At 39.1% G+C, this 14,320-nt stretch overlaps 1 protein-coding gene across 2 annotated transcripts in view; it reads right to left on the bottom strand.

The window, feature by feature from the left end:
- LOC129242312 (neurobeachin-like protein 1) overlaps positions 1-14,320 on the bottom strand; it is a 167,631-nt gene that overhangs the window by 116,197 nt on the left and 37,114 nt on the right. For both annotated transcript variants that reach the window (XM_054878888.1, XM_054878889.1), the window contains 2 exons: positions 604-753; positions 373-530 (listed from right to left, as the gene is read on the bottom strand). In XM_054878888.1, the coding sequence (XP_054734863.1) occupies positions 373-530; positions 604-753 (308 nt within the window). The remainder of the gene's footprint in view (positions 1-372; positions 531-603; positions 754-14,320) is intronic.

The raw sequence follows: 14,320 nt of genomic DNA, 5'->3' as shown, positions 1-14,320 counted from the left end.
GCAGCAAAGACAACTGAAAATAAAAGCGTGGCTTTTATAACCGCTACAGGTAGTTCGTTGGCATGTTTGCACTATTAAATTCAACATGCCACGGCAAAGCGACAGCCAAAAATAAGTAATCATAAAGTGAAAATACAACTTGTACTTAGTACAAATTATGTACTCGTATGTGAATTCCACAATTAAATCGCAAGCGAAAAGGAAAAGGCGTGCAATCACTGCTAGTCGCGATTATGTCATGACGCGTTCGAGTGCATGTAATGCAAAATGCGCGTGGTTCTGCATTGACTAACTCTTCAATTGGCAAATGCTGCCCACTATTAATTACCTGCGCAAACTAATCCACACACTATCGGAGCGGTTTTCACTTACCCCGTAAACCACGGTCCACGCGGTCCGTACAAAAATCGTTTGGCCGTTTTCCAACGCTTCTTGATGTGACTGTTTGTTGTTTTTTGTGCTAGCGCAGCGGTATTAAGACGTGTCATCTCTTCGACTTGACGTACTTTCCAGGGCATGACAATTTTTTGCTATAATTGATAAGCATTTAATTTAATGAATTATTTGCAAATTATGAAACATTTGATAAGTAATTAAATTTACATTGAAAATTCGTCGATTTTCAGCTTGGTATGTGCAGCGCCGCTTTGAGGCTGCCTTGCAGGCTTCATAGCATTCGGCCCAGTAACGATTAATGGGCTCCCAAAGGGTTAGTTCGATTTCACGCTGATAGACATCATGTAAGGGTTTGACCTAGAAATGCGATGAATGAAGGTGAATAAAAGATATTAAAAATATAATAATATTTAAACAGGTAAAGTATTTAAATGGAATTGTTTGGCTGGGACCTTAATGCAGAAAATACAGTTATTTTGATATTAGCGGGGCTTAAAACAAAATATTCCTAACAGCAATGTTGCTATTGCAGAAACTGATGCATGTTGTGATCGACGACAAAGTAAATTAAGATTTCAAACCTAGGAACCAACTCCGATGACGGAATCGATATTTCTAAACCACAATGTGCACCAAACACATCGGCCCAACACTCAATAAAGGCTGTGAGCCGATTATATTAGTTTACGTGGAAAAAATACACTATTTTCTCGATAAATGGCTTTGTAAAATGTACCCCATTTTCTCTTTCTATTGTTAACACCCTGTAACTCACAACTGAATGGAATAAACAAAAACAGCAAAATAATTTATTTAGTGTGAAATGTCACATTGACAACGAGCATTAACTTTAAATTATTTGATCGATACTTTACGAGATCGACACTAATAATTGAAGTTGACCGGCATTTTAGTAGTCGTAGCATCGCCCAGGAGCTAAAGATCGGCCGTAAAACAGTTTTAAACCATTTGTGCAAAAATAATGGATGTGCCCCAAACAATAGGTTAGAGTGCATACGGTAGTTGAGGCTATAACTTCCGAAACCATTATTTTTCGTTTTGCTCTTTTTCAGATAAGACATGGGGTACTAGAACTTAACTTAAGAAATTACATGCAGTTATCGTACCTATATGTGCAAATCACTCCGATTTAAAAATCTCAAATTTTTTTAAATGCGTTATTAGTCGAAAGGAGTTGGGAACATTAGGCGGCGCAGCAGAATATGTTGCTAAACGCAAAAAATACGAGACACTGTGCAATCCGCAGAATTTATTCAACAAGTGGAAGCACCATTGATGAGCATTTTCATGGCAGCCGGTTCTACGTTACAGGAATGACTCGGGGTTTACCCGACTCAGGGGCTGCCGCCCCAGTAAACTAGCCCTATCTAGTGCACCGCATCCCACCACATTTGCTCCAAATATGATATTGTTATTGAACCCAACCCTGGAACAGAAGTATTCTATTGCTGCATATGCCACAAACGGCTCCACCCAAACTCCACCTCGGTTAGGTGCAATAAGTGCAATGGGTGGTGCCATCTTAAGACTTGCTCAGGCCTTAAGACACACAGGGAGTGGTCCACACGGTACGTTGCCACGTTCTGCTCCCGCCATCAGGGGGCCCCGGCCTCAACGGCTACATTGTCGAATGTGCCGGCACGTCAAATTGCCGCCACTAATCAAACCTCAATGGTTAGGAGCCCACAGGTGCAACACAACTCCCTCACTGACTCACAACCCTTCTGAACAACAAACCAGCAGCTCTTCGTCGCCCGCACAGTCTGTTCCGTGTTTCAGACCAGAGTTCCTCGGAACCTGACAACAGTCAAGTGCAATTCTTTCAATGGCTGGTGCCATTTTTGGAGGTGCTCTAGCCTGCGCACTACCCGTGAGGGGACACACGACTACGTTGCCCCCTGCTGCAGAGCTCTGCACCTTCAACCGCCCCCCATGGCGCGGGCGCCCGTCAACATCAGGCCGCAACAACCACTGCGGAACGCACAGCAGGACCAACGCAGACAACCTCACGCGTCCTTCACACCCCGTGTTACGACCATACTCCCGAGGATTTTTAAGCTCCTCCAACAGAACTGTAACGGACTCATGCGCAAGATAGACGAGATAGTCGACCTCACGAGCCGTCATGGAATCAAGATAGCTGCGGTCAAAGAGACAAAATTGCACGCTAGCTCCTCCCTGATTACCAGGGATGGATGCAACGTGCACAGAAAGGATCGCGAGCGAGACAACGCTGAAGGCCTTTTTTTTTGTTTTGTTGGTGGGTGAGGTAGGGTTCCAAATGCCTTCGCACTTACAGCGACCTTCGTCTACTGCGTCGTGTGGTGTGGCCACTAAAACGATCCCTCCTCTCCTTCTAGGGAGACCCACGTCTGGGTCCACCATATTCGTAGCCAGCTTTCATGCTATAGGCTCGTCTTCTTGTGTCTCTATCTGTGCGGCTTCACTTTGTTGCACTGTGTCGAGGTAAATCTTTTTTTTCATAGTACGTTCTCGATGTATTTATTTACCGCGTTCCAGCTGTCCCCACGTTCGAGCATTTTGCTGATTATGTTGCTCGGTGCGATGTCGCCAATCTGCTCCCTCAGAGCATTTCTTTCGGCGAGCCATCTGTCACAACTAAAAAACGTGTGTTCAGCGTCATCGCTCGGTGCTTCGCAGTATATGCACTTGAAATCGGTTACCTTGCCCATACGGTATAGGTAACTCAGAAAGTATCCGTGGCCCGAGAGGAACTGAGTTAAGAAGTAGTTCACTTCTCCGAAGTTCTTTTGGACCCATTTGTCAATTGATGGAATAAGTTTCGCCGTCCATCTGCCACTCGGTTCAGTGTCCCATCGGCTTTGCCACCGCAGCATGGTGTGGCGTCTCCGTTCTGGGAAGCTAGTGATTACGTGTTTCTTCTTGGAGTCCCACACATTCATTCGTTCCCGGACCATGAAGTCGATGGGTATCTGACCGCTGATCACGAAAATTGCGGCGCCTGAGACAGTGCGGTAGGCTGAGAAAACTCTGAGTGCCGCTGTTCGTTGCACAACCTCCAGTGCTTTGCGCTTGGCTTTGCAGTTTAGCACAATTCCCCATACTTCGCTGCCGTACAGGAGAATTGAGCTTGTGGCCTTGAAGCTTCCAAGACTAAAGACCTATTTGCTCTGAGTTGGCCCACCGGTGTTTGCCATTACTCTACTTAGCATACCCGTGACCGTTGCTGCTATGATAGCCGCATGCCGTATCTGGGCTCAGAAAGTAAGCCTGCAGTCAAGTTGAATACCTAAGCATTTTACTACTTTTTGCGTCACTAAGAACGTGCCGCCTATTTGCATGTTGACCTCGAGTGGCATGTGACCTCGTGTCATAAGGATGATTTCGGTTTTATGTTTGGCGAGTTCCAGGCCGTGGTCCTCAAGCCATACTGCGTCCTTATCATGGCTTGGTTCAGCTACTGCTACAACAACAATAAGCACCCTTCAAAATCACTGAGGACCCTTGATAGGGAGCTTAATGTTTCTGAGGGTCTTATCTGTCGAGTTGTCCATGAAGTTGTCCGATATATATCTACGTTATGCACAGAAGACCGTTTATGTCGGAGCAAGCACGAGAACAGCTAGTTATCCGATCAAAACGACTTCTAAACAAAATTAAATATCCTAAAGCGCATGAGATGTTAGGTTAGGTTAGCCTGGTTGGCGATACCAGATGGAGACCGACCTCTATGAGAACTGAAAGTAAACATCATTTAGAATGTGAACGCTTTTAGCGAATCTAAGCAGAGCTGGGAGATCCGCTTTTGAGACGTCCTCCAGACCCTCAAACAGTGGGACTCCCAGGCATTTTAAATGCGTTTTGATAATGGCGGACAAATGCACAGTTGTTCTAAAGTTTCCTCTACTTCCTCTCTGCATTTTCTGCATTTGTCCATGCGAGCAATACCTATTTTGTGAGCATTTGCGGCCAGCATATTACGATCTGTCAGCCTGAGGTGTTATGGCTTTTTTTTTTTGACAAAACAAATTTTGACCAATACCCAAAGACCAAACGCAGAAATGACCAAAATGACAGATGGCTACGTTCCAATGCTACAGAGGTTTCTGTAATCATGCACACGAAGTTTCCAGCCACTTAGCAACAAAAGACATGTCACCCCACCACACTTCTTTACTCAAGGATTTTGAGTGGATTCTGCTGAATATATCGAGGTTCTAGTGGCGATAGTGAAACCCTAGATTGATACTGTATGCGGTGACTGCCACATCCTTGAGCAAGACTCTGCTCTTGGTTGGTAGTATGGTAAGCATTACCCGTGAATTTTCGGCATTAACTAACACAAGCATATTAAGGTAGAGACATTGTGAGGTGTAATTTTTGTTACTGGCGTAAACTGCACCATTGTCAAATAATTATCTCGATATAAAGTAATTATTATAGATCTGATTTGAAGTCTAAAAATCATTCAAATGATGTGAGGGCACTTCTTGTCATAAAAGAAAATAAAATGTACTATGCCAAGGTTCGATGGCATTTTTTGAAACAATAGTCGGAAGCTGATTGCGTTGCCAAAATTCAATAAAAATTAAATTTTAAAATATGAATTGAGTTTTATCAGCTGCGTGACAATCAGTAAAGCGAGGCAGGAGAAGACGGTACACCTAATACTAAAAAAACGTTCACACCCGGGGTGGGCATGACGTATCCTTTCCATTTCTTTTATCTACCTGGTATCACTGCAATTATTAAAGAAGTCGGAAAAGAAAATACGCATATCTTCCTAATTTTAGTGTTTTCGAGAATATCTCAAAATTTTTACGCCACAGTTATTTTACACAAATACCATCCCACCGCACGCCCTTTTCGAACTGATTATTTCTCCAAAAATGAATGCGTTGTTTATGTTTTTAAATTAAATTACCTTTTCCAAACTGATTTTGCGGGATACCAAAGTCTCGAGCCTCTTATTAGTGCTTAAGCATACATATTTACAAGTATTGCATACATTATATCAAAAGACTTTTTAGTATTTATGACCCTTCAAAGCTTGCTATAAATTTTTCGAATATTCTGTCAGGGTATGCCATGTATGTATGTGTGTAAGCAGTAGTAATTTTCAACACATCACCTACACAAAAGTGCATCTTTTTATGTCGGCTGTTGCTTATTGCGGCAATGATCTACTCTCTTTTGTCAGCGCAGACAGGAACAACAACATCCCAACGTCAATTGCAAACGAGACAAGTGAATCACTTGCAAAAACTATGCTTAACAAGTTAAATGCATTTTATGGCGTGTTATGTCATTCGTTGCTAAACTTAAATGCAACAACAACAACAACACAAAGCTAACATAATCACAATTGTAACAGCGACAGAAACTTATTAAAAACCTACACGACTTTGCACGCGCAGACAAGTAATTGTAATGCAAAATTAGGAAGAGCATCACAAACGCATACATACATACAGTGGGCGAAAAATTTTTTGCCTGAGTAAAATTAAGATTTCGTTCTGCTTTTTAGTCTATTATAATGAACATTAACACCTACTTCACAATAAGCAGTTTCTAAAAATTATTATTTATTGTTGATTTATCTAAATTTTTCCTTTGATGTACGAGCAATTTTAGCCGGAACTACTATTTTCATCTAAAAAATCATAGTTCTGCTGATACAGGGACCATATAATGCGATGACGTGGAAGACTATCAAACAATACTTTGATTTTAAACTATGGAATGTTTTCCCATACCGCCTCCTTCATCATAGCCACACTGCTTTAAATCAGCCAACGTCGGACCGCTGTATTGTTGAAATTACCAGCGTAAACCAGCGCATTCATAACCACATTAGAGTTGACCATCTCTTGATATTTTGTTGTAATGAATGACAGGGGACATTTTTTTCAAGTACCCAAAGGCACAACACACCATTCCAGACCCACCACTAACCAGATTAGCACTTACTGAATATCCCTTCTTTAGTGCGTAAAAGTAGTACTATGTAATAGTAAGCAAGTACATCTGGATTATCCCGTTGAAACTTCTTTTCATCAGAAAATATTCAGTGAATGCCATATAATCCAAAGCGAACTTTATGTCTCTCAGTATTGGCTGGTGTTAACATCGGTTTACTTTTAACTTTTTTATTTCAAAAGTGGGGAATTGCTCAAAATAAGCTGAGCTCACCGGACTGCTATGGTTAAATCATTTCAATTTTCACGTACAGATCAACGCGTATCATAACAATGTAAACAACATTTAACAAACAAATAACCGTTATGTGTCAAATTATTAGTATTAACTCAATTGGTTGCAATGTGGCTATTTTATTGCCGATGGACTGCGCAAATAGAAAATTTATTGTGAAGAAATTTTTGAAAGCCGCTTGAGGTCGGGATTAAATGTTGCAAAAATATTGAAATTGCCGAAAACATTGTGTTCATAATTAAATATATTGAACTCAATAAAAAATAGTCCTGGACACTGAAAATGATCGGGTCGCCTAAAGGCGGCAATAAAGTCTTATACCCAAACTGGTGGGAAAAGCGAAATATATTTTGCAAAAACACGGGTTCGTATACTTTATCGTAATACCTTAAAGAAAATTAAAGGATGTCTAATAATGGCGTAAGAGACGCGTCTGAATTCCCGTAAGCAACTGGACTTTTACAGCACGCTTCGGCCAATTCAAGCGCGTTTACAGTTTAGGCATAGTTGCATTTTTTGGTAAAAATATGACGAAAAAATTTTAAAGCGATAATTCAAGTTTAGCATTTGAATACAGTTTTCTTTTAATTATTTTTCCAATTTTTATATGGAATTGTAATATTAATCGGTAACCCGTGATTCGCATCACAGGTGAGAGAATAACTACCAACGTCGAGCACTGCAATTTTAGACGCTGGTCTCCGTAAAATTCCTGTTGACGCCTTGACTATAACATATCTGACTTGAGCATCTGGGGCTGGCTTTGCTTCTGTTACGATACCCCGTTTCCAATGGCCTCGGCTCACACACAGCTCCTACAGCTATCGACTTCACCCTCTTAAGCCATTTCGTACGCCGGGCCAAGGTAGGGAGATACTCCAGTATCCACCTCTTCCAAAAAGTCTGCTTCAGCTGTTGTGCTATGTGCCACTGCTTGCGTAAACATATCTTCTCTGAGGCTCGGCGTCGGCACTTTCTACCGGCAGTGTTAATGGACGCGAATTTATTAAATTTTCTGCTTCAATCAGGAGACTTTGGAGGGTCTCCAACAGTGGCGTTCGTTCCTTCAGTCTGACCATCAAAACTCGTTTTACGCTTCTTACCATTCTTTCCCATATGCCCCGACAGATGGGTTGGCAGGTGCATTGAAAACCCACTCTACACCTCGAAGATCACACTCTGATTGCATACCGCTTTAAACGTTTACCCAATCTTCTTTGCTTGCGCCGACAAAATTTGTCCCCATATCGCTTCGGTACACCTCTTCTGTTTATAAAGTTAAGGCAGACAATTATGGCAGCATCTGTTGATAGGTCCCTAGCTAGTTCCAGGTGAATGGCTCTAATAGTTAGAAATGTGGAAAATGCAACCCAACGTTTTTCCTGACGACGGCCTATGGCTATTAACACAGGCCCAAAGTAGTCAACGCCTGAATATGTGAACGAGCGAACGAACGGTGTAACTCGATCGCTAGGTACTTGGCCCATAAGTGGTGATTCGGGAATAGCGGATAAATTTTTATATTTCTGGCATTTAGCTTTAATTGACCTCAATAATCGGCGCGCACTAGGAATCCAAAACTTTGGACGTATAGCGCACAATGCTGATTCAAAGTTGTGGTGATGAAAAAGTTCGTGATAATGCTTAGCTACAAGACGCGATATAGAATGACCCCTTGGCAATATTATTGGTCGCTTTGTTGACATTGGTACGCATGCTGCATAGTCTATCCGACCCCCTAGTCGTAGAAGCCCCTCATTGTCCAACATCGGGCTTAGCTTAAATAGAGAGCTGCATTTCGTAATTGCATTGGTGCAATTGGCGCACCTTTGCGCAAAGATTCAACTTCAATTTCGTGTTGTACCAAATATATATACAGTCCTGTGCAAAAAAAACCGGACAGTCTGAAAACTCCATTTTTTGAAGTAGTATGGATTTTATCAAATATGTTTGAATGTGGTTATATTCCATTGTGTTTTTAATACAAAAGTATGAAATAAAACCAATAAATTTCTTACGTGTTTTTAATATTTTCATACTTTATTTGTTTTAGCATAGTCAATAACGAATGTTTTATTATTAGTTTATCCTTATTATATAATCTTACAGCTAATTAATTCAAAACAAAATTAATTATTTCATTATAAATGTTATAATTTGAAGTTTTAATACTTGGTCGCACCGCCTTTTGCCTTAATTACCGCTTTAATACGTCTCGGCATTGATGTAACCAGGGTTTGCAACAATTCCTCCGAAATATCGTTGTGTCAAGTGTCCATTATAATGTTATCCAGGTCAGTTTTGTTCTTCGGCTTTTTTTCAGCTGCCTGCTTCTTTACAATGGCCCAGAGGTTCTCAATTGGGTTTAGGTCGGGACTGTTACCCGGCCATTCCAATTGGACAATTCCGTTTTTTTCCATAAATTCTTTTACCTGCAACAAATAAGGAATAAATCATTGGTTTTTTGATTCGACATTTAAACAAAACACTCGGGAGATTTAACAAAAATCATAACTTACTTTGTGAGATCGGTGGCATGGCGCAGAATCATCCTGAAATATAACGTCCGTTCTTAGAGAATACTGCTCCTCAATGACAGGTATTAAATGCCTATTTAAAATTGAAATGTAAGCATCTCCGTTCACCCGACCATCAATAAGAGTCAGTGCTTTCGTTCCGTCATAGCTGAAGCAGCCCCATACCATTCTACCAACTGACTGTCTTACAGTAGGCAGTATGCATCCAGTTTTATATCTTTCGCCAGATCTGCGCCTCACATGCTGGATACCATCCGATCCAAAGAGGTTAAACTTGGATTCATCCGAAAAAATCACATTCTTCCAGTGCTCGACAGTCCAGTTTTCATGAGTTTTGGCCCATCGGTATAGTTTTTGATGCATTTTTTCGTTCAAAAACGGCTTTTTTGCGGGATGTCTTCCTACAAAACCGCCATTTATCAATCTCCTACGCACAGTAGATGAATCTATTTTGACGCCAGTTGCATCCAAGAACTCCTTCCTGATGTCTGCCGAACATTTGAAACGGTCCTGGATACACATCCGCTCAATCATCCGGTCTTCAGCAGGCGACGTCTTTTTTCGTCGCCCAGATCCTTTCTTTCGCTCCGTTGAAGCCGTTTCTGCAAATTTCTTTAAAAAATCGGCAACAGATGATTTGCTGAAGCCTACTTTAGCAGAAATTTGACGTACGGACAATTTTTGCTGTGATAGTGCAATAATTTTCCCCGTAACGACAGCTCCCATTTGCTTCGATCTTGGCATATTTTTGATATTAACACTTGCCACGTATCAACTATTTCACTTATTGGTTAAATTATGATACAAATTAATTCAAAACTGTTCTATTTATATACAAAAAAAAAGCTACTTACCGCCAAGAAGCTTTATAATCAAGCTATAGAAATTTAAATAGGGTAAATTAGCTGTCCGGTTTTTTTTGCACAGGACTGTATATATATATAATTGGCGCGCCCACCCTTTTTGGGTGTTTGGCCGAGCTTCTCCTCCTATTTGTGGTGTGCGTCTTGATGTTGTTCTACAAATGGAGGGACCTACAGTTTTAAGCGACTCCGAAGGGCAGATATTTTCTTTTATGAGGAGCTTTTTCATGGCAGAAATACACTCAGAGGTTAGCCATTGCCTGCCGAGGGGCGACCGCTATTAGAAAAATGTTTTTCTTAATTTTGGTGTTTCACCGAGATTCGAACCTACGTTCTCTCTGTGTATTCTGTATGGTAGCCACGCACCAACCATTCGGATACTGCGCCCGCCGTAAAAAAACGATACAGCCATTTATTTGCCGCCACCGTTCCCCAGTCAAGTTTTAATCGAATTTAGCCAGCAGCCATTATTCAGAAGCAAGTATGGAGTGATGCTAAAGCAACATTATCGATGTAGTACCGCAGGAGTTAAGCCCACTTAATTGCCCGCATCTTCGTTCCATAAAAAATAGTGGAGAAATGTGAAATATAAATTGAAAGGAAGTGAAGCTATTGTGGAAAAATTCAATTTAATGTTACCAATATAAGTAGAAAGTAATCGATGTGGTACCAGCTGGTGGTAGCAGAGGAAGAAGAAGACCTCCTCCCATTTCCGTTGTTTTGAAAGTTTACTGGAAAATGTATTGATAGTCTTTTATTTTAAATCTTTTTGTATTATTAATAAACTAAAAAATCCTTTCTCTAACATAAAGAGAGATAAAGAAGTTATGCGAGAAAACCTACAGGTAAAATCCCCGATAACAAAAACGTGCATACATTATAAAAGTGACTTACTTTTGTGTGAAAACTTTACTTAATCCTAGATAATGTTGCTTTTAAGTATTTAGTTGGCCTACCGCTAATAGACGTCGTGGGGTAGAGACAACTAAATTAGTCAGCTCTGCCGATGTTATACTGTTCCAGGTTTCTATTATGCCCTCTTTGAGTATAGAAACGCTAGAAACCAGTTGTTTTCTAATTTTGTGTACCAAAATTTCTTATACATATCCATAATATTTGAAACTGAACTTTGCGGTGGTGGGTTTAATGCATAGGAAAGTAGCCACAACTTTGCCGTGTGTTTTGGATCGATATCTCCCTGAAAAATCCAACCAAGTTCTAAATTATTCGAAGGTTTCAAATTATATTCCAGTAAAAGTTTATATTTATAGCAATCTATGTTGGCCTCAATAAATGCTATCCCTCCAACTCCAGACGCTGTAACAGCTCCCCAAACTATTACGTTGCCACCACCATGCTAGACAGTTGATGCTAAATTTTAAACGTTTGCCCTTCTGTGACTCATCTCAACAAAACTTTTTGCCAAAAATCATTTCCCATTTCTTTATGTAGTTTGACGAACTCCGAGCAGAGTTTACGTTTTTCAGAAATTAGAGGCTTTTTGCGTGATGAAACTGATGTCTCGGAGATAGTTTCCTCCGACGGCCATTGCACGTAGAACCAATATTTTTAAAGTTTTTTTACAATGGTTTTTGCTGTTTGCTGTTGTAGCAGTGCACTAGGCCCTGCCAGTGATAGTCGTCGTCTAACTTATCTAACGGTAGGGCCAGGAAACGTGCTGTGACTTAGCTTAAGAGGACATGCTCTAAATAGGTGGTTAGTATCGTTTGGTGTACCTCCACATGCCGAACATGTTTTGAGTAGATCGAATCTGGATAGGAAGGATCAACCTGCTACAATATGCATACCATAATTGAACCAAAGTTACGCGGGCCTCAAGAGGTAGCTGAAGCTCCTTTGTCTGCAATGGGTGATGGCTGGACTCCGATAACGGCATTCGGGCGTTGGCAGTTTAGGAAGGTGGTGAGAGTCTCCCGATGAATATCGTTTTTGTATGTCTATATACTATCCGGTCCAGTAGTTGTAGTTATATTTGGCCACATGGCAGCCGGTTCTACGTACCGAAATGACTCGGGTTTTTCCAGACCAAGGGCTTTTGCACCAGTAAACTAGCCCTGTCTAGTACGCTGAATCTCACCCTTCGTTTTTTACATTGGCATGTACAATTGGTGGACTCAGCTTAAAATTTTTAAAATTTCGCCACATGAATTGTTATCTTTTCTATGCTGAAAGAGCAGCCATTTTTGATACTTAAATGTACAAATTACAACTGAACTTAATATTAGTAAAGCATCAAACAAAATTAAAGGAAACAAAAAACGAACAGTACTTTACCTTTATCACACCACAGTGTTCTCATGTACAAGGTAGAAACTTCGTTTTGTAGGTAGACTTTTGTCAGCGCTGTATTTGCGTTTTTCAGCCACAACTTTGTTAGTTTATGTTAAAGAATGAATTTTTTCAGTTTATTGTGATTAGAAAAAGGGTTCAAATAAAAGTGTATCAGCACATTGTTCAATAAACTTTTTGGACTTTGAAACAATCAACGGAAGTGGTATATGTAGACTTTTGTTCATCACTGTATCTATCTTAGGGGCGTTCCATGAAAGTAGTACCAGTTGGTTCTTCAATTTTCTTTATACTTTGGAATTTTGTTGTGTTTGTGACTCTTTGGAAGCATGCCAAATGGTTTTGCAAAATTTCAATTATTTTGCAAGTTATTGTTTATTGAATTTTTATGCTAAATTTTTTTCGATCATTTTTATCTTGAAATATATTAGTGATACAAAAAAAAGTTGTTAATAAAAATTATAGGGGAAAAGTTGAATTTTCATAATATATTTTTTAAAAAATAAAAAAAAAAATGTTTAGCTAATTTGTTTAAACAATAATTTTTTATTGTTGGTTTTTTACTCGAAGTACACTGTGGAATTTTATAAAAAAATTTTTTTATCAAAGTTTGAACCCTTCTTAAAAGATACTGCAAATTATAGAGATGGGTTTTTTTTTGTACTCGAGAAATTAATTTTTGAATTTTACACTGCATGGCTCGGCCTAGTAGCCGCGCGCGGCAGCTCCCGCAGCATGCTTTATTCTTTACCTATGCAGTATAAAGAACACAGCCCACTATGAATAAGTTTTTAAAATTGTCACTCCGCACTGTGTTAATGAGCTTTTAACGATAATTACATTTTTCTTTGTGAAGCGAGTGACTGTGTTTCAAATTCAGTTAGATTGAATTTTACTTTTGAGTGAACAACGTCTCTTAGATTTTGTTAGAAGAAGCTCTCAAAAAGAGAAATATTATTAATATAAGTTATCAACTGTGGACTAACACCGATCGTTCTTCTCTAGAAACAATTACGGAGGAGGCGAAAATATTCCTCAAAAAAATGAGCAAAGAAGCTGATAGCCTTTTACTGCATAATTTTGTAGCTAAAGAACAAAGTAACTTTTTAAAAAATCTAAAAACAAATTTGAAAGAAGGGGAATTAATTGTAATTGGGGATTTTTCTGAAAATTTTACATTTTTAATACAAAATGCAATACAGAGTCATCATTGGAATAACAGCCAAACAACTATTCATCCTTTTGTGATTTATCGACCTGAGCGAGATCATAATAATAGTTTGAAATTTGAAAGTTATGTTTTAATTTCAGAAAGTACTGAGCATAGTACGGAAGCCGTTTATCTTTTTCAATCAAGATTAATTTCTTTTATTAAAGAGAATTATGGATCAGACAAAATAAAAAAAAATTATTATTTCTCCGATGGTGCAGCATCACAGTATAAAAACAGAAAAAATTCTATCAATTTAGTCTATCATTTTCAAGATTTTAATATAGAAGCAGAATGACACTTTTTTGCAACGTCTCACGGAAAAAATGCTTGTGATGGAATTGGTGGTACAATAAAAAGGTACGTTAGGCGAGAAAGTCTACGAAGACCTGATACTGTACCAATAGCAACTCCTGGAGCATTTTTTAACATAGTTAAAAACAAATTTGATTCAATTACATTTGACTTTTGTTCCAATGAAGCTCTTGAAGATATAAAAAAGTTCTTAAGTAAACGATTTTTAACATGCAAAACAATCAGTGGCACACGTGGTTTTCATTCTTTTATTCCAGTTGAAAATGAAAAAATTAAATATAAAAAAATTTCTAACTTCAATGATAGTTTATCTTCCGTATTTAATATTTCATAATAATTCTTATCAATTCTAAAATTCTAAATAGAACACAAAAAATTTTTTTGATTATATTGAAAAAATGTATACAACTTATGTTATGTATTATTCTATTTTATAATATAGAGAAAGGGAATGGTGGATTAGGCCTACTGGG

This window comes from Anastrepha obliqua, chromosome 3, assembly GCF_027943255.1.
Source record: "Anastrepha obliqua isolate idAnaObli1 chromosome 3, idAnaObli1_1.0, whole genome shotgun sequence".
NCBI lineage: Eukaryota > Metazoa > Arthropoda > Insecta > Diptera > Tephritidae > Anastrepha > Anastrepha obliqua.
This window is presented reverse-complemented; position numbering and strand designations above follow the sequence as displayed.